At 29.7% G+C, this 18,402-nt stretch overlaps 1 protein-coding gene across 21 annotated transcripts in view; it reads left to right on the top strand.

The window, feature by feature from the left end:
* The window catches only part of LOC106056965 (calpain-B-like), a 119,942-nt gene extending 102,493 nt beyond the window's left edge, over positions 1–17,449 (top strand). For 10 of the 21 annotated variants that reach the window (XM_056024822.1, XM_056024802.1, XM_056024817.1 and 7 more), the window contains 16 exons: positions 320–397; positions 1,211–1,380; positions 1,773–1,936; positions 2,695–2,906; positions 3,440–3,478; positions 4,718–4,754; positions 5,752–5,791; positions 6,821–6,882; positions 7,247–7,273; positions 9,549–9,684; positions 12,923–12,981; positions 13,160–13,228; positions 13,397–13,475; positions 13,611–13,727; positions 14,046–14,104; positions 15,037–17,449. In XM_056024822.1, the coding sequence (XP_055880797.1) occupies positions 320–397; positions 1,211–1,380; positions 1,773–1,936; positions 2,695–2,906; positions 3,440–3,478; positions 4,718–4,754; positions 5,752–5,791; positions 6,821–6,882; positions 7,247–7,273; positions 9,549–9,684; positions 12,923–12,981; positions 13,160–13,228; positions 13,397–13,475; positions 13,611–13,727; positions 14,046–14,104; positions 15,037–15,063 (1,375 nt within the window). In that variant the 3' untranslated portion in view covers positions 15,064–17,449. Of the gene's footprint in view, positions 1–319; positions 398–1,210; positions 1,381–1,772; positions 1,937–2,694; positions 2,907–3,439; positions 3,479–4,717; positions 4,755–5,751; positions 5,792–6,820; positions 6,883–7,246; positions 7,274–8,282; positions 8,313–9,548; positions 9,685–11,053; positions 11,609–12,922; positions 12,982–13,159; positions 13,229–13,396; positions 13,476–13,610; positions 13,728–14,045; positions 14,105–15,036 lie in introns of those variants that run through there. The other 11 variants (XM_056024803.1, XM_056024820.1, XM_056024804.1 and 8 more) reach the window with 10 other exon arrangements.
* Positions 17,450–18,402: the final 953 nt, after the last annotated feature.

The following is an 18,402-nucleotide window of genomic DNA, read 5'->3' as shown; positions in this document are numbered from 1 at the left end:
TTTCATATTTAATAAATGTGATTTGTTGTAGTTATGAAAAGTTGAACCTAAAAAATATGTCAAAGAAAAAAGTGAAGATGATTGAAAAGACTTGTCTTAATTTTCTACATTAGATGTGAGACTTCTCAGTCATGTAGTCTTCAAGCTCTAATTATATGCTATATTATTATTAATTTTAATAATTAATTAATGTTTAGAAATTTGTTTAACAACTTTGCATGCTGAGGTCCTCCTTTTCAAGCTGTTAATACAAGATGTAGTTATCTGATAGAGTTAGTGAAATTATTAACAGTGAAAAATAAACTAATTGTACCATCAGGTCAAGAGAATGGTCATTGCTAACTGAAGATGAAAAACAAGAACATGGAATTACATTTTCAGATGATGGAGAATTTTGGTGAGTTGTGTAAATAAAAGTGACCGTCTGCTGCCAACATTTGGGTGATAATCACTTTTAAGATAACTAGGCTAGACACATCAGATCATTTTTTGTTAGCATTTGAAATACTAAATATTCATGTTATAAACTTTTAGAATGGTTCTTATATTTTTTCAAGGTTAATATCTAGTATATTAGTAGCTATGAAATAGATGACGTATAGACCTAATCTGAAACAGGTGTGCTAATTAGCAGAGAAAATTACAAACAAAAAAGTTTGAAGGTTCGTAAAATATACATAAAATCTACTTATGAACAAAAATAAAAAATGTAATTCATTGAAAAAATTTATGAAGTAATTAGGAATTTGATAAGCCCCTCAGTTATAAGTGACCATAAGGCATTCATTGTCAAACCAGACTATTTATTAAAGTTATATGTAATCATGAAGTAAAATTCTAATCATAAACAATAAAGTTTCTCTGTGTAGTGACATTGGTTTATTGTATTAGTGAGAAGCATTATTAATAATATCAATTGTAAGCATTATTAATAATATCAATTGTAAAATGTAGCCACTGTGTGAATAGTTACACTCCCTGCACTTACAAGTCACACAAATTAGAATCAAGCTCATTTTCAACTTTGATTTCAAATTTAGTTTCAATTATCCATTCAGTTCATTCAAAGTTAAAAGTGCAACTTATTGACTTTTCTTGGTATTTATGTCAGTGAGTTACTTGTAACTTTCTATTAGTTTGATCACATTATTATTTTTAATACATTTTTAGCATGCCTTATCACACAAAACTTTACATTGAACTCCATTAGGATGTCTTTCCAAGATTTTACTGCGAACTTTCAAAAGCTTGAAATCTGTAACTTGGGTCCAGACTCTCTAGATGAAGAAGATTTGTCTAACAAGAAGAAATGGGAATGTTTCAAGGAACATGGTGCCTGGATAAAGAGAGTCAATGCTGGGGGATGCAGAAACTATTTAGGCAAGTCAACACCTCTTAGTGTAGTATATATACAATTCACATAGTTATCATGTATCATAACAGTTAGTAATTTTTGCAGTGTTACATTCCAACCTCTAAACTAATGTTTCTGAAAGTGTTTAAGTGACTGTATTAGACAAAAAAATATCTTTAAAACATACTAAAATTAAATTTGGCACACAATTTCCTTCCTTTTGTTTAAATTAAATTGCCATACACTTTCCTTCATGTATTTCAATTAATTGTAGAAGACCAAGAAATCTAATGTTCTAATTTTATTTATTTCTTCATTCTTTTTATATAATAAAATTTAATATTACCTTAGAGTTATATCACTCAGATAGATTTGTTGAACTGTTCGAAACTGGATAGGTTGTTGTTGCTTTTTTTAGATACTTTTTGGACCAACCCTCAGTTCCGTATGACATTGACTGATGTTGATGATGATGATAATGATGATATGTGCACAGCCATCGTGGCTGTTTTACAGAAGGACAGACGTAAGAAACGTAAGGAAGGTTTGGACCTACTGACCATTGGGTTTGTCATCTACAAGGTAAATACAGACATTGAAATACACAAAATTTTAGCTCATGTTTTATTTTCAAGAAAACATTTAACCCTTAAAACGCGTGTGGAAGTTTAGCCTCTAAACATCAGAATTGTAATTCCATTTCGTATGCACTTGTTGTATAATAGCTCAGCACTTTAAGGGTTAATTAAGAAGAAAATAAATGTTGCTATGCATTGACAGAGGGGAGGTAAGTTTGGATGGATGATAAAGGAACGGAAGAAGAAAAGAGAAAACTATTAAGGCAGTCATGTTCCCAGACCTGTTGACTGTTTCCCCATTTTATGAGAGAGTTATAGCCGAAAAAAATATATTTAGTCTTGCAGTTCCATACTGGTGCTATTTTGTTTCACAGTCTAAACCTTGACAAAATATTTAGTATTTTGTGACTATTATTTTCATTATTTGTTTAAAATGTCAATTGAAAATAGCTCATGTGAAATGTGATTGCAATCAAAGTTATTTTTTTTTTTTACTTTTAGTACTTTCATTTTGTATCTAAAATTTTGATAAGAATCTCAGTTTTTACTTTTATTTTTTGATTGCAAAGTTGGTCTATTATATATATTTAGCATAATTGATAGCTAAATGCTGATGTATTTCCCATTATTTTCCCAATCCTGTTTTTAAAAAACATTTTACTTTTGTATTTTAAAATATTTTTAAAAATATAATATTTGTTTCAGTTGAAATGTTTCAATAAAAAATATATTCATTGTTTTTGTTTTGTTTTTGTATTTCAGCTTGAAGATCCCAATTGTGGGCCTCTAGATATGAAATTCTTTAAATACAATCCCTCAGTGGCCAAGTCTCCAACCTTTATTAACATGAGAGAAATATGTGGCAGATTTAAGCTGCCTCCAGGCTCATATGCAATTGTACCATCTACATTTGAACCTCATTATGAAGGAGAGTTTTTGATAAGAATTTTCACTGAAAAGGCAAATGTCTCTGGGTTAGTGCTTTATTTTAAACATATAGGCTTAATTCATAACATAGGCTACTTATAAGAAATTTGAATTTTTTTTTTTAATCATGGTACATGATCATTAGTTTTGTACAAGTTGTCAGTTATATCATTTATCATATCATTTATTAGTCATGTTAGCAAATAATTGAGAGAACTTGGGGAAATAGTTTTCTTTAAAACAAATTGGTTTAATGTTTCTACATATTGACTCATTATTTGACTCTTTGTGCTGGAACAGCACACCTTCACTCTGTTCACACAACTGTAATATACTTCCATACTGTCCATACATCTAAAACTTTTTATACTCGTTTATAAGAAGAAAAGGCAGTTGGCTCAACAGGCAGGTAAATGTATTGCTGAATTCAAACCTAGAACATCAACAACAAAAATCCCCCCAAAAAACACACAATGGTTGGGCAATATCTACAGTTCTTTTAATATAATGTCTTTTAATACAATTTGATCAATACTTCACTTTGCATTATGATTAAAAACAATATCAACCATTGTCTTAGTGATGAAGACTCAAACATGCCCAGACATGGTGAAGGGAAGTAAGTCGACATGAATTGAAGTGATTTCTAACCTTTTTTTTTCCTACATAAATCAGCAGGCATCTCTTATCAACTGTTAAAATTTTTGTAACAAAATGATAATATTGAACACTTTATCCAAGGATTGTTCATAATTTTTTCATTCTCTTTTTTTTTTTTAAATAGTAGCTGTCTAATTATAACAGGAAATTAATGTATTAAAATATTTATTATGTAGAGCTGCTGCTTTATTTTTTAAGAAGAGTTGCCTATCTTAGACTGCAATATTTTCTGTTATAGATATAGAACTGTTATCCTTTTATTTATGAGATCTTTTTTATTACAAGATTAGTAACTTTATAAAGAGGTCACATGATTACAAAGTGTGATTATACTTCATTTAGAATCTCATCTTTTGCTCATTAGATCAAATTTTCCCTTTTCTTGTTTGTGTATTACAAAGCCTTTCTTGTTCAAATTGTGTCCCTTGCTCATCAGCAATCAAAAACAGTTTTTAGGAAAACTATTTTTGTTTATAGCAAAGACTATAGTGATCCTTTGTGTGCTATAAACAGCAGCAACCAATCTGCTCAGTTCTCAGTCTTTTTAAACACTGTTTTGCATTTTTGTTTTTCCATTTCTGCATTAAAAAAAAACAGAACTAACTTACTAAAGGTTACACCAAAACTTCTTCTGTTTGTGAACTAACAATTTATGTTCTGTAACAAATTCAAATACTTTTCCAAGTTTCTGATAACAACCTTCTGTGTGATTGATTGATTGACTCCTTCATTTTCGTCTCCAGAATTGTGTGCCTCTTTTTCTTCCTATTGTCTTACAAATTTTCAATGATTTTTGTGTGTGTGAACACATTGATTTGAAGTGATTGATATTGATTCTTTCAATTTATTTTTATATTATTGTTTTCATTAAGGTTTATTCATTTTATTTGAAATAATCAGTTTTAGTGGTTTTTGGAGAGTTTTCATTTTCCTTACTCTCAACTATATTTATTTTTAAACCAATTATTCTTCACTTTTTAAAATATTGTTTTATGAATTCTAACACATGTGTTGTTTTTTTTTAATCATTTTTTTTAAATAGAGTCTATGAATATTTGTATAGTCTGCTGAGCTTTATATAATGAAAAGTCAGTCATGATTTGGCTTTTTTTTTTACTACAACTTATGCCACCTAAAGAGCTCAGTAACAATAATGATATGGTTTACTTATACCTTTCTTACATGCTTTTCTTTCCAGAGAGATTGATGAACAGACTAGTCTTGATGATGATGTTGTAAGTTCTTTTTCTTTTGCTTTCAGTTTATTCTTTTTAGTTTTGACAGGTTTTTTTTGTTACTGTCATTTGAAACATTACATCTAGTTGTGTACCTTTCCTTAAAACATTTTTGTAATAGTTCAATTTAATTTTGTTATCTTTTGAGTATAATTTACTTTTTTGTTGACTAATAAATACATTTTTGCTAAATTAAAAAAAATATTTTTTTTTGCAATTTAACCAACAAGTCCAAAATCAAAAATTTATTTAAGAGAAAAATGATTTTAACATAGGATTGAAAATTGGACCCAAAAACTATAATTGAAATAAAATGCTAGATTAACAAAGCTTGTACATTTTGTATCTTCTTGACTGACAGGCTAGATTAAGTTATGAATGAAGAAAAAAAAACTAATACATTTCTTAAAATAATAAAAAAAAAATTGCCCCAATTTCCTGCTGGTATACTAAATTACAAAGGATTAAATGAAATGTTTATTAATTACCTTTTCTGACATTCTGATTCAGTATAATTATGAAACAGATATGAAATAGAAACAATATGTTACTATGGTAACTGAAATATACAGCTAAAAGATTAAAAAAAACATTAGTTTTATATATACTAAAAAAAAAAGGATTGAACTTGTGACTTTTTTATAAGCTTTATTCTTTTGCTAAATCACTTTCACCTATCTACCTTTATATGTCTTTAAATGTTCTCCAAAAATCTCCACCCCTTAGTGTTCAACCTTCTAACCTGTACATGTTCAATCCTTCAATCCTGTACATGTTCAATCCTTCAATCCTGTACATGTTCGATTCTTCAATCCCATATGTTCAGTTCTTTTATCCATTCTCTTATTTCTGATGATGATTTTAGAAAAATGAGAAAAAATTTTTATTATGGATTCATTTTAGTTCTGTAGTAATTGCCATTTTTATTCTTCCTACTTATTATTGATACATTTGTTTCACTGTCCTGAACATCACTTCTGCTACCCTCAACATTTAGTATGTGACTCCAGAACGTTTCCCTCAGAGGGCTGCAGCAGTAAGTGGCTTGAGTTGTCTTTCATTTTTGTTCCCTGATGTCATTTGTGTGGACTGGTTTTCTAACAGAAATGATTATTTTGGTCTGCCTGTATATATGCCCCCAAATATATTTTGAAATAAAAGCATGGAAGCAAATTAAATTTGATTGTTACATGTCCTGCATGAGATCATCTCTGATCAGGAGTTCAAACATTTTTGTTTCAACTTTTAGTTGTGTTGTTTAAATTTTTAGGTTTCATTGGTTCGCCCCAAAGTTGTAGCTGTGATTTTCTTTAAAGGTTTTTTCTTAAGGAATGTCTTTCTGTTTTTTGATTCTACTAACAGTTTGGAAGTCAGAGAAATCTTTGATCACATAGTTGGTCTTGAAACAAAATATTATTTGTTACCTCTATTTTCAACTTTCCAAAATTTTAATTTGTTTCTTTCTGTGTGATCTTTTTGGTTTTCATAACTCATGATGTTTTAAGTATGCTATTGTCTCTTTAAGTGTACATATATTCACTGTATAGATTTTATTTTGTAAATAATAATATTTATATTTAAAATGTTTATTGTTTTTTTTTTTTTTATTAATGAAGGATTCAAAAAAAAAAATCCTTCACTCTGTTTTAACAATTACTATAAAATTAGACTTTTGTTTATCTCTACCACTTAACCCATGTTAACAAGGTCCCATGTTGTTTTTTTCTTTATGTCATAATTGAAATATATTTCAATAAATATTTTTGCTTGATTTATATTTTACAAAAGCATTTGAACTAAAAAAATGATGATTGCTGTTTTCTTTAGTTGTTCCTCATCGGAATGACAGTTTCTTATAGACCTAATTATTTTAGTTGAATTTGATATTCAAGAATCAATGCACACACTTTTTTTCTTTTGCTTTCATATGGTCTGTATCTTGTCTTATGGTAAGAAACTTTCTAAAAGCTTCTTAACACTTCAGACTTTTTGTGTCTTGAATTTAAAAAAAAACCAACTAATTACAAAAGTCATAAACCTAGTTTCCTTTCTTTCCTTTTTCCTGGCTCCTGGCAAAGACGCTGCTTTCACTGCCCAGAAAGTTGCCCCTGCTAGCAACCACCCACAGGTAGAAGGACAGTCATCTTCCCACTAGATGTGTTGACCTCAAAACATTCTAACCCCCTCTTAAAGCTCACTCTAATTTGTTTACTTTAACACAGTTTTATTCAACACTATTTTCAAACTTCTTTTGTTTTACAAGAGAATTTCAACATATTTGAAGTTAGTTTGATGAGGTTAATAAATGTTTCCGTTAGTTCTTTAAAGACATTTATTTGTTCTATTTCTTGTTTTTTATCTCTTGTTTCTTTGGCTGCCTAGCCCATGTTTCTTTTTCATTTTGAAAATAGAAATTTTTCTTTTGTTAGTTTGAAACATTTGTTTAAATCCAGTATACATTTTCTGATGTCTTTTCTGTACATTTTCTGTAGGCCAAAAATGCTCCTAAACAAAAATATGTAAGTTAAATAAACCCAAATCAAATTAATTATGTTGTGCAAGCTAATCCACTTATTGACTGATGTATGATTGGTTTATTAATCAACGGATGGCATGAACTGAGTTTGGTCAGTGTTTCAGCATTCATCACCGTGATTTGGTTGAACTGATACTGTGCTGTTTACTATGTAGGCTTTATAATCTTTTTGTTGTCTTCAGCAGGTGTTTCAACATAAAAACAAGTTGTGTTGTGGAACAGTTTTTAGTTTATTGGTCTCTTATTACTAGATTTACTAGTACTAGTACTAATAAAGATCAGAATTGTGCCGAGTTGCTAGAGTGTAAACAGTTGGCTGGTTCAAACATTGGCGCTGTATGTAAACACTTGGTTCTGAATTGTATTGTCACAATGTCTTCACTTTATTGGCTCTTCATTACACTCATCTTGGCTGTTTAGAGTTGTAATATTGACTCAATAGAGTTGTATTAAAAACCATAACTGTTTTTATAGCTCTACTTTTAATTTCAGTGTGTCTTCAAGAAGTATAAATTTGGATTATCAATTATGAACAAAATGATTTGATTATGTATTCCATGCAAGAACATTCATCTACTTTTTAATTACTTAATTAAAAATTGTACAAAATATCAAGAAATTACTTGCAGACAGAGCAGATAGGCATAATAAAATAAAAGGCTTAGAACTAAATCTGTATGAAAATGAATGGGGAACTTTTTTTGTTAGGAATAGAAATAAACTTTGAACTACTCCATTGTTACCATGGCCTGCTAATACTTTAGACATTCAGACTAGTGATTCGTTAAGGTTGAAAAATATATATTTATAAAAACTGGGAAGTACACAATATTTTTGAGAGAGAATCATATGTTTAAAAAATAGAAGAGTGACTAGTGTCTGTATTTATCACTAGGGTGTTATATAATGTTTTTAACTCTCCACAAATTGGTAAATTTATAGATACTTTGATACAGTACACTATTATCATGACTTGTCATTTTTACATCTAGACAGGAAATAAGTTGCCTGATGTACCTAAGGTTGAGTTCAGTTTTTATTATCTTCAATTAAGAAATTAACAATCAGGTTTAATGAAATGATTAAACAAAAATAAAAACTTTGTATTATTCACTAACAGTTAACACAATAGTTATAATACAATAGCTGTTAACACAATAGTTGTTTAGAAAGGAATCTAAAAACCTGATTGTTGCTTTAACCTGCTTCATTTAACACACTGCTTTAAAAAATTCTCCAAGCCTCTCAAAAATTTGGTTTCTATTACTTATCACTGTGGGCTTATTTAACTTTTTTTTTGAATGATAAGCCATACTTTATTTTGTACCTTTTTTAAACAATAACATTATGTTTGTTTGAATGGCATTTCCTTTTTCATTTTAATGGGACTTAAAATGCATTAAGATTCCTTCATTTTGTTTTAATGACCAAATAAAATGTGCAAGATATTTTAATTATGTACTTGAAATGTATTTGCTAGCTGTCTTCTTCTGACCAATAAAATTATAAACTAGAACACAAATTCCAGGCTGTTTGATCTCTAACTACATGACACTATCTAGAACATGTCTGCTGGACTCTTAAGCTAAATCTGTTAACACACAAAAAAAGAAAACTTTTCACATAACTCTTATGCTTTGTTTTATTACACTAAGTAAAAAATAAGGAAAATATTTCTGTAATAATGATTGATTTTAATTAGTGCTGTCATTTTTTATTCAGCTAAATATAAAACAAATGCTAATCATTAACCCTTACATGTATATTTGTTTTAATTTAATGGTTGTAGTTGAAGAATGGTTAATTTTTTACATGTCTATATTTTATTGTCACTAATGGTTGGATACAGCAGACGTAAATGAAGCAAAAGAATGACTTGAAATGAATATAAACATTTATTGAAATAATCAGCCTTAGTCAGTATTGTTTTTAAAGTCATACTTGTTAGATAAATACCAAAATGAATTAAATAATTCACAGAATATTTTCTAAAACCAGTGATATTTATTGTTATATGAATATTAGAATAAGACTTTCAAATATGCAAGTTGTTCAGTTTAGTTCTCTTTAAAGTAGAAGGCTATAAAAGGTCTATTATAAAGATTTAAAATTATGCACAGCACATTGGTAAGGTACTAATGTTACAAAAAACAAAATGTTTATATCTGAACTCAATTTGTAGACCTCTAAATTTTCCTCTGTTGTTACTATTAAATAAAATTGTAAACTTGTTTTCATTTGTTTGGTTCCATTAACAGGAACGTACTGAACCAACAGATCAGGAAAGAGCCCAAGCTGATGCTCTTAAACAAAGCTTCAAACGTATTGCTGGTGAGGACATGGAAATTGATGCTTACGAGCTACAGGAAGTTCTTAATACTGTTTTTACAAAAGGTAAATTACCTCTTGTACACAGAACTTTGTACAACTGTTTGTTACTCTTAACTTGATACCTCAAGAGAGTGTTTTTTTCCCACTCTGGCTTAATAACAATTGCTGCTGTAACACGGTAACACAGACAACTTGCATCTACTTTAAACAAAAGTAGCTAACAAAGTTTCTTAAAAGACTAAACAAACAAATTTTACATAACATTTTGTTTTAACATCAATTCATACTAGCTTTTGACTTTGAAGAACATTATTGTTATTATATCAAAGACTGGCCTTTGACTTTGAAGAACATTTTTGTTATTATATCAAAGATTGGCTCTTGACTCTTTAGATCATTTTTGTTATTACATCAAAGACTGGCTCTTGACTCTGTAGAAAATTTTGTTATCACATCAGAGACTGGCTCTTGATTCTGTAGAACATTTTGTTATCACATTAAAGACTGGCTCTTGACTCTGTAGAACATTTTTATGCTTACTACAGTGAATGATGTTGCACAACTACAAATACTAATTACATCAGGATATGTAGGCTTTAAAAAAAAAGAAAAAATTCTAATATTTCTCTTTTGAAAGTTAGTTACCTGCACATTGAGACAGATCCAATCCTTTCATGTTCTGTAATATGAGAGTTAAGAAAGAACTATGGTTTTAAATATTTTCAACTAAAAAAAAACAAATCATTTTGCATAAAGGAAACCTTGATTTTGCAACTAAGCTAATGAAGAAAGAAATTTTTTGTTCATTTATCTCTGGCAAGGATTTTAGAGAATAAGTTTAAGACAATCATTTGAATTTCAAAAAGAAATTGTTCTTGATTTTCTAATGTAAAAAAGTTATTGTTTTCTTTTGTGTCGATTTTAATTTTATTTTCAGTTTAGTGAGCACTTTCCTGTAGACTGATTCAGACTATTTGTATAACTCTTCATCTCCATTTTCAAGCCGTTTTGAATCACAAAGGAAAATAATTTCTTGAACCAATGTATTATTTCAAACTTTTTAGAAAAACGTTGTTTTTTTAATGGAAATGGGCTGAGTAATAAAAGACATCTATAAATATATAATATACAAAGTAAAAATTAATTAATGTAACCCTTCATTATGATACAAGTTCACCTATATTATGTTCAGAATTTTTGTTTTACATATTATAACAAATTTGCACTGATCACATTATATCTAATTGCTCAGTCATCATTTTACAAAATCTATGTATTTACAAGTGTGAATTTTAACGTACATTTTTTAAATTTGTGTCTTGCTTTAAAAAAGGACTCACAAAAAAGTTTTTTTTTAATTCCTTTTCTGTGTGTTTTTATGTATGTGAAGAATGTAATTCTAAACTCTAACATTTGCTGCCCATTTTTCCAGAGGATACTTTTGGTAAGCTGTACATTCTAGACAAGCACATTCTTTATTGGTTCCAAGCTTTATTTGTAAACCCAACTAACATGTTAGGAGTCCCAGAGCACAAACATTCTTTTAATCAACATGGGATATGAAATATTTGTAACACAAACTTTTATAGATCAGTGACTCCTCAGAACAGTGGCTTTAAAAATTAAGAATGCATTCTACAAATCTTTAAGACATAAAAATTTAGAGTATTATTTTTATTGTACCATTATATGAAATAAAATGTACCTTCAGACCTGAAAGTTTACAGAAAGTTTGTTTCTGTGGCTTTGTTTTACTCTCCCTGATGCCTAACCCATCAGAACTTGTTGGACCAACAAATTTCTTTGAATTCATAGTCAAAATCCAAACCTCCATTAGAATCACCATCCACTTTTTGACTACATAGTGCTTTACACTCAGCCATAACATCCCATTAAAGATATATCCAAATACGTATGTGCATATGTTATATTTGATATTTGATTCCTGTTCTGAAGCAGTCACTTTTACAATATACAAATTTCTATTATTTTATCTCTTGAAAACGGATTTCACTAAGTTGGGTTTATAGTTTTTTTTCTAACAACCATGTTGCTTTGGTTCATGTTAACACATTTATTGAACTTTATGTTTTTTTTTTATGGTTGCAAATCAACTAGGTTTTTTTTTATATACAGATGTATTAATTAAAACGCATGCTATTAGTCTAGTGCATTAAATTCTGTTAAAATACACTGATTTAGAGCAGCTTATTTCAGATTGTTCAATGTTTGGTTGCTTATAGAAAATCAACAACTGTATGCTAATTGTATTTTGATGACTGCTGCAGCAAAGTGCATTCTACCAGAAACTGGTCAATCTGATATTTTATTTTAATTTAGCTGTGGATTGATTTTGTTCTCATATGGTTACTAAAAAAGCCTAAATCAACACATGTAGAAAGAAAACGGAAATGAGAGAACGTAAAATGGATTCTTTTTTTGCATTTTTTTTCAAGTACCATCCCTTATTGCAGTTAATATTTAGTATTCTGGATATTCATTCGGCCTAATTTTTTTTCTTTTTTGTTAGCAGTTCTTTTTTTTATCGCTATTACATGTTCTCTATGCATGGTAGCAGCTTTATTAATTCATCATCATTGAAGCACAGAAGTTATTGTTTCAAGAAATCATTAGATCTTTTCCCATCATTTAGAACACATCTAGTTATTATATTTTAACCTCCATTGACAATGCATGTTTAAAATCTTATTTATTTCAGATGCTTTGTATTTCTCTACATTGAGGCTTATTAGTTGTAATATTTCTAAAAGCTTTGATTCTAACAGGTCTAGAGAATCACTGGCAGTGGAATTGTAAAACATTTCTCCTCATGTTTAGTTATAACACTCTATTTATATATTTTGTGTAGGTTTGGCAGTTTTCACCATTTAACACATACAAGTAATGAAAAACTTTGGCATAATAATATTCACTAAAGTATTTAAAGAGAGAGAGCTTTAGTATTTTTGTCCTATTAGCTTAATATCAGTTTTAGTGTGTACTATTAAAACATTTAAAAAGTATTGTTATGCATTCATATTGTACATTTTGAACATTGGATTGAAAAAATGTATAAATGTATAAAATGAATTCTTGTAAAATATTCAGTGCATTTTTTAAGTCATTGTAGAAAGAATATTTTGTTCCATACTGCATGGATTAAAAAAACATTTGTGACTAATCTTGAAAGGTTTTACAAGTCTCAGTACAATTGTTAGTGTTCTGAAAGAGACATGACTTTTTTTGTTGTTACTAATTTTTTTATGTGCCTAATCTTTTCTTCTTTTTTTTTTAATTTCAGAATTCCCATTTCCTGGATTTGGTGTTGATACATGCAGAAGTATGGTGGCCATGCATGATGTATCCTTTGACAATATTGTACACACAAAAAAAAAAGAAGCACTGACATGTTGAAGGTGTCATTTTTTTAAATGCTGACATACACAAATGTGTCATTTTAAAAGTTCACATGTCTTGAGTCCTGTTATTTAGAATTTAATCTAAATTAGGCATTTAATCTTCCTTAATCATATGTCAGGGTGACCTATCTGGAAAACTTGGCTATGATGAGTTTAAGGATCTTTGGGAAGATCTGAGAAGATGGAAAGTGAGTTTCATTGTTCAGTTTTTATGAAACTTTTAACCAACTCTATTTTGTTTATTTCCACTTAATGGACATTATTTTTCTGTTTAAAAAAGTAACTTTTAATTTTTTTTCTTAGAAATCTGTTTATCCCCTGTTTAAAATCTATTCTTTATTCTCTCATGTTCCCAGGGTGTGTTCAAAGAGTTTGATAAGGACAAGAGTGGTAATTTGTCATCATATGAGCTCAGGAATGCTTTAAATCATGTTGGTAAGTAACTTCATTTTCCAAAGCCTGTCATTAGACTGTTAATAACTTGAAACATTATTTGAATCAATGCTTTGCTTTCTACCTTTAGTTATTCAGTGGCATGTTTTACAATCTGGCAACTCTTTTTATATCTAGGTTTCCACATCAGCAATAGAACATTCAAATCATTGGTCATGCGTTATAGCAATAAAAATGGCCAGATAGACTTTGGAGATTTTATCATGTGTACCATCAGGTTGAAGACAATGCTCAGTAAGTCAAATCTTTTTTTTTATAAAGTGTTTTAAAAGTTTTTGAAAACAGATTTAGTATTTTGTATTCAATGAAATGGTCTTTTAGGAATGATAATAATATTTTGGATTTTCAAAATTATAATTAGGTTTAATTTTTTACTTTATTTTTTTATTACAAGAACTATTTTCTTTTCATTTATAAATCTACACATCATTTCCATTGTGCATTTTAGATGCTAAGCAGCATCTGTCAATTAAACACAAAGTTAAGCAGACAACATGATCCAGATAAGATGGAAATATTTTCTTATACAAAATAAATGTTATCTTTTATCAGCTTCCTTCAGAGGTCATGATCCACAGAACACAGGTTTTGCTCCATATGATATTGACAGCGTAAGTATAGTTACATTGTTTTGAGTATCAGAGATTATATTTTTTTGTTTTTACTTAAAGTTTCAACCTTTACAGAATATTCTTATTAAAGCCATTAAAAAGAATGGTCCGTGCCATGGGTTGGATGATAGGCAAAGGTGCCCCAGGCACTCCAACCTACAAAGTGTGCCCCTAATTGGTGCACAAGTTAGAATAAATTGGAAATGTATTATGTTTTTTAAAATACCTTTGAGTTACATACTTACAATTGCATATCTTAATGAATAATTCATTTCTTTATTTAATTTTTTATTTAATTTTTTTTTTAACTTTTTCATTTTTATCTATTTTCTGTTAAATTATAAAAACCTTTCATTATGGCTCTTTATATACATTATTTTTTGCAGTATATTTTGTGTGTGTGTGTAATGTAAAATACATTTCCTCTAGTATTTTCATTATTATAATTACTCTGATAGCACAGATTTTGTGATCGGTGAAGGCCCCAACTGGGCCAGCCCATACTAACCACAAGGGCCCCATTCGGGGGATGAACAGTGGCCATTGGAGTTCCTTAGGGCTGAGATTGGGCTCAGTCAGGTGCCCCAGAAAATCCCCTTGTGGGGCCAATAAAGGGAAGAACTTGTGGGCCCCAACAGGGCCAAAGATACTTAGCTCTTTGGGGGGGAATTAATGAAAGCCAAAACGGGAGCCCTAAAGGGGCAAGTCTGGGTGCAATCAGGGGGCCCAGATAAAGCCCTCCCTACCAGGGGCCAGTAAGGGCAAACATTGAGGGGCCTTACTAATCCTATTACAAATAAAGATCCCATTAATATTGTTTGCTGAAAATGGCACCTTGTAAGTGTTTAGGCCTTATTTGTATGTCAGTGACAATTTCTTTATTTAATGCGCTGTAATATTTCTTTTGACCTTTTTTCTTTTTTTATGTACAGTTCATCCAAACCACAATGTACTCCTAAAAAAATAACAACTCAAGAATTTGTCAGAACTAAAAAGTTCAGAGGTCAGAGATGATTTACTACATCAAGAATCAGGTGTCTTCAACTTTTTGTATTTTTATTTTTTCATTTGGTTTCTTTAGACAAATTGTAAATCTCTTTGTGAACTCATTTCCATGAATGCATGTTGCTTCTGTAATAAAAGTGCTTTTTTTTATGGCTTCTTATATTGAAAGTTACATTTTTTTTTATACATGAATATATAGCATCGATAATTGTTAATTAAAAAAAAGAAATCTCTCTTTATATAGGTGTTAAGTAAATACCTCATTGTATATCTAAGCCACAACTCATATGTATAAGTAACTTGGTGCCTTGTTACTCAATATATAAGTCATTGACAATTTATTACCTAAAGAGTTGTTTTTCTTGACTGGGTTTTTAAAAACCAAGACTTTCAGTTTCCCTGTGTTCTACTTTAGAATGTCAATGACTTTGTCAATCATTTTTTTGTACATACAACTTGGGAAAGTGGAGGTTTTTAAACCATGTTAGTGGTCAAGAGATATTTTCAAATTTATATCTGGCACAAAAACATCTGTTTAAAAATAATTTTTTAAAATTGCCTTAATTAGAATTGTTACTAAATGTTTAAATTGACATCTTGTCAGTATTTTAATTGTATTATTGGACACTTCATTTGTAAGAACTGCTTATGAATGTAACATAACGAAAAATAAAAAGAAGTACTGTTATTACAAATTTCCCTTCATTTTCTTTTAGGCTTTAAGTCTACTGGAAAAAGTTAAAACACTTCTTTTTTTTTTTTTTTGGGGGGGGAGGGAGGGGTTGGGGGGAAGGAATTGAATTTATACATTAACCACTAGAAAGAATCATATGTAATCAAATTGTTACATTTGGAGACCATTTACATCTTATGTAAAAAGACCATATACAGTTCTAAATCATATATAGCTCAATAGTTAGGTTTGCTTTGAAAGATGAACATTTGAAAGATTTCATCATTGCAAAATTAGTTCATTGTTTTAATCAATTTAATTACCTGAGGTTTAAGTCAAAGTTAGGTCTTGGCCAAAACATGTAAATAGTTTGATAACCTTCAGTGAAGATTTAGTTGTCACTAGTTTTTGTTATCTTGACTTGTCTCACCTGATATTATCAGCTATGTACACACTAGTCAAGGAAATAGATAGCAATCATAGGATACATACAATGTTACAAATCATTTTTAGTTATGTATATTAGCTAGCTCTCAATGTAATTCTGTCAACTGACAAACATAAGTCTTTTTCTAGATTTTGTATTTCACATTTCTAAATGTTTTTCTCTGTTAAAAACTTGTTATGGAAATATTTTCTAAACTTTTGTTTTTGATTGTACAGGAAAAGGGATAAAATATCAAAGTCAAAAACTAGTTTTGGAAAAGTTAATATTTTTTATTCTGTTTTGTGTACACAGTTTATAAATAACAAATGTTTTTATTCTTATGAGCTTTCATTTAAAGTAAATCTATTTATACAACTTATTATCTTAATAATTTTCATTGACTTTTATACTATAAATTTATTGTTGTGATAACATATTTGAAACCCATAGTGATATAATGAAGACGTTGCTTTTCTGTATATTGTTCCTTTGATATATATATTTTTTTACATTGATTAATTTTTTTCAATATTTAACTCTCTAGATGTACATTTTTGAAAATCTCATTCAAAATGTTTATGCTCTTTTTCTGTCTCAGCTCCAATCATTGTTTTCATTGTTTACATGTCTAGAAAAGAAAGATTTCTCAAGATGGGGTGATATCATGGCTTACATATCAGTACTGTAAGCCAATTAATTGCACAACACTCCATTCATACTTATTAAATTGTGTTTCTCTTTATTTAGTTCAGTACTGCAACCATAAAGGCTGCAATGGACCTTATTAACCAATCGTAAACAAACAACATTTAACCATGTGATAATATTGATAAGACAATGAAAAAAACATATCAAGTGACAGCCTTTATGGATGAAGTAATTTGTATAGAAGTGATACTCATGTGGCTAAATGTTGTTTGTTTACGATTGGTGATTGAGGTCCATTATGAAACTTTTTCTCAAGTCCTTTGTTTTAATTTCCGTTCTACGCCATGTGCATTTATCAATGGAACAATCCTTTCAGTCTTTTGGTGATGGTCTTGAGCAAAGTATTTTATCCTAAATATTGCGTTGTTTTGTTGGTGTGCAGAGACTTGACTAAACGTTTCATCTATTCTGAGCTAAGATGGCGTGTTGACTAACCTTCATGCTTTGACTTGGACACCTTTCTGATTTTGTTTACATTTGACAAATATTGGACAGCCAATACACCAATCATTTTATATTTATGTGCATATTTTTTTTTACATATTAATATGTTTAGTTACTCCCTAGAAAACAAACTTAGAGAATCAAATGTAACCCTTTTAGTGCAGTGTTTCTCAACCTGGGAGTGATCACTTTGTAGAGAATGAATGTGGAAATGATACTGAACACTTCTTAAAATGAAACTATTGTATATCAAACATGGAAGGGAGGTTGAGAAAGACTAATTAGTAATGTGACATTGTGAGAATATTTTTTTCAACTAAATAATTTGGTGCTTTGTCATGTTATTTGCCCCTTTAGTTGATTTTATTTTGTGTATTGTGCCTTAGCAGAATAAGTTTCTTTAGGGTCAATGTGCTTTTGTTTTTCAATCAATGAACAATAAATAATACCCTTTAATTAATGTCTATAATGTGTTCTGTTTTTGTTCTTCTGCTAGTGGAAACAAAAACCCGCGCATTTTTAACAAATTGAATTTCAATTTAATAATTTCACTGGGTTACTCAACTTCAAAAACTTTAAAACTAAATATTTTTTCTTCATTACTTAGGCCTAGGTCCTTCTGCGCCAATCTTTAGCAACTTCCATTTTCTCTTCCCAGGTGGTGCTCATGTTAGTCGCGGACGACATTGTTTTCCACTTTTGCGGCTTCCATGTTATGGCTGACTTTGGTACATATGTGTTTCGTTTTGTCCCGCAAATCTCATACGACGATCGGTCACTAGGGGGCGAGTTCCCTTGCCGGAAAGGATTTCTGTATTGGTGATCTGATCTCGTATTTGGCCCTATGATTTTTCTATGCCATCACTGCTGCGATCGTGTTGCCTTTCCTCAAACTTCATAGATGACTTCCACGGCTTGTAAGCGTAGGTGGCTGTTGGCACAATTATTGTATTGATTAGGTGGATTTTAATTGATTTATTTGCCCATATAGGCCGTAGTTTTTGAAAGACGGCTCCTGTCTTCCCTATCCGACATGCAACA

The sequence above is a fragment of the Biomphalaria glabrata genome, chromosome 3 (genome assembly GCF_947242115.1).
Source record: "Biomphalaria glabrata chromosome 3, xgBioGlab47.1, whole genome shotgun sequence".
NCBI classification, from domain to species: Eukaryota; Metazoa; Mollusca; class Gastropoda; family Planorbidae; genus Biomphalaria; species Biomphalaria glabrata.
This window is presented reverse-complemented; position numbering and strand designations above follow the sequence as displayed.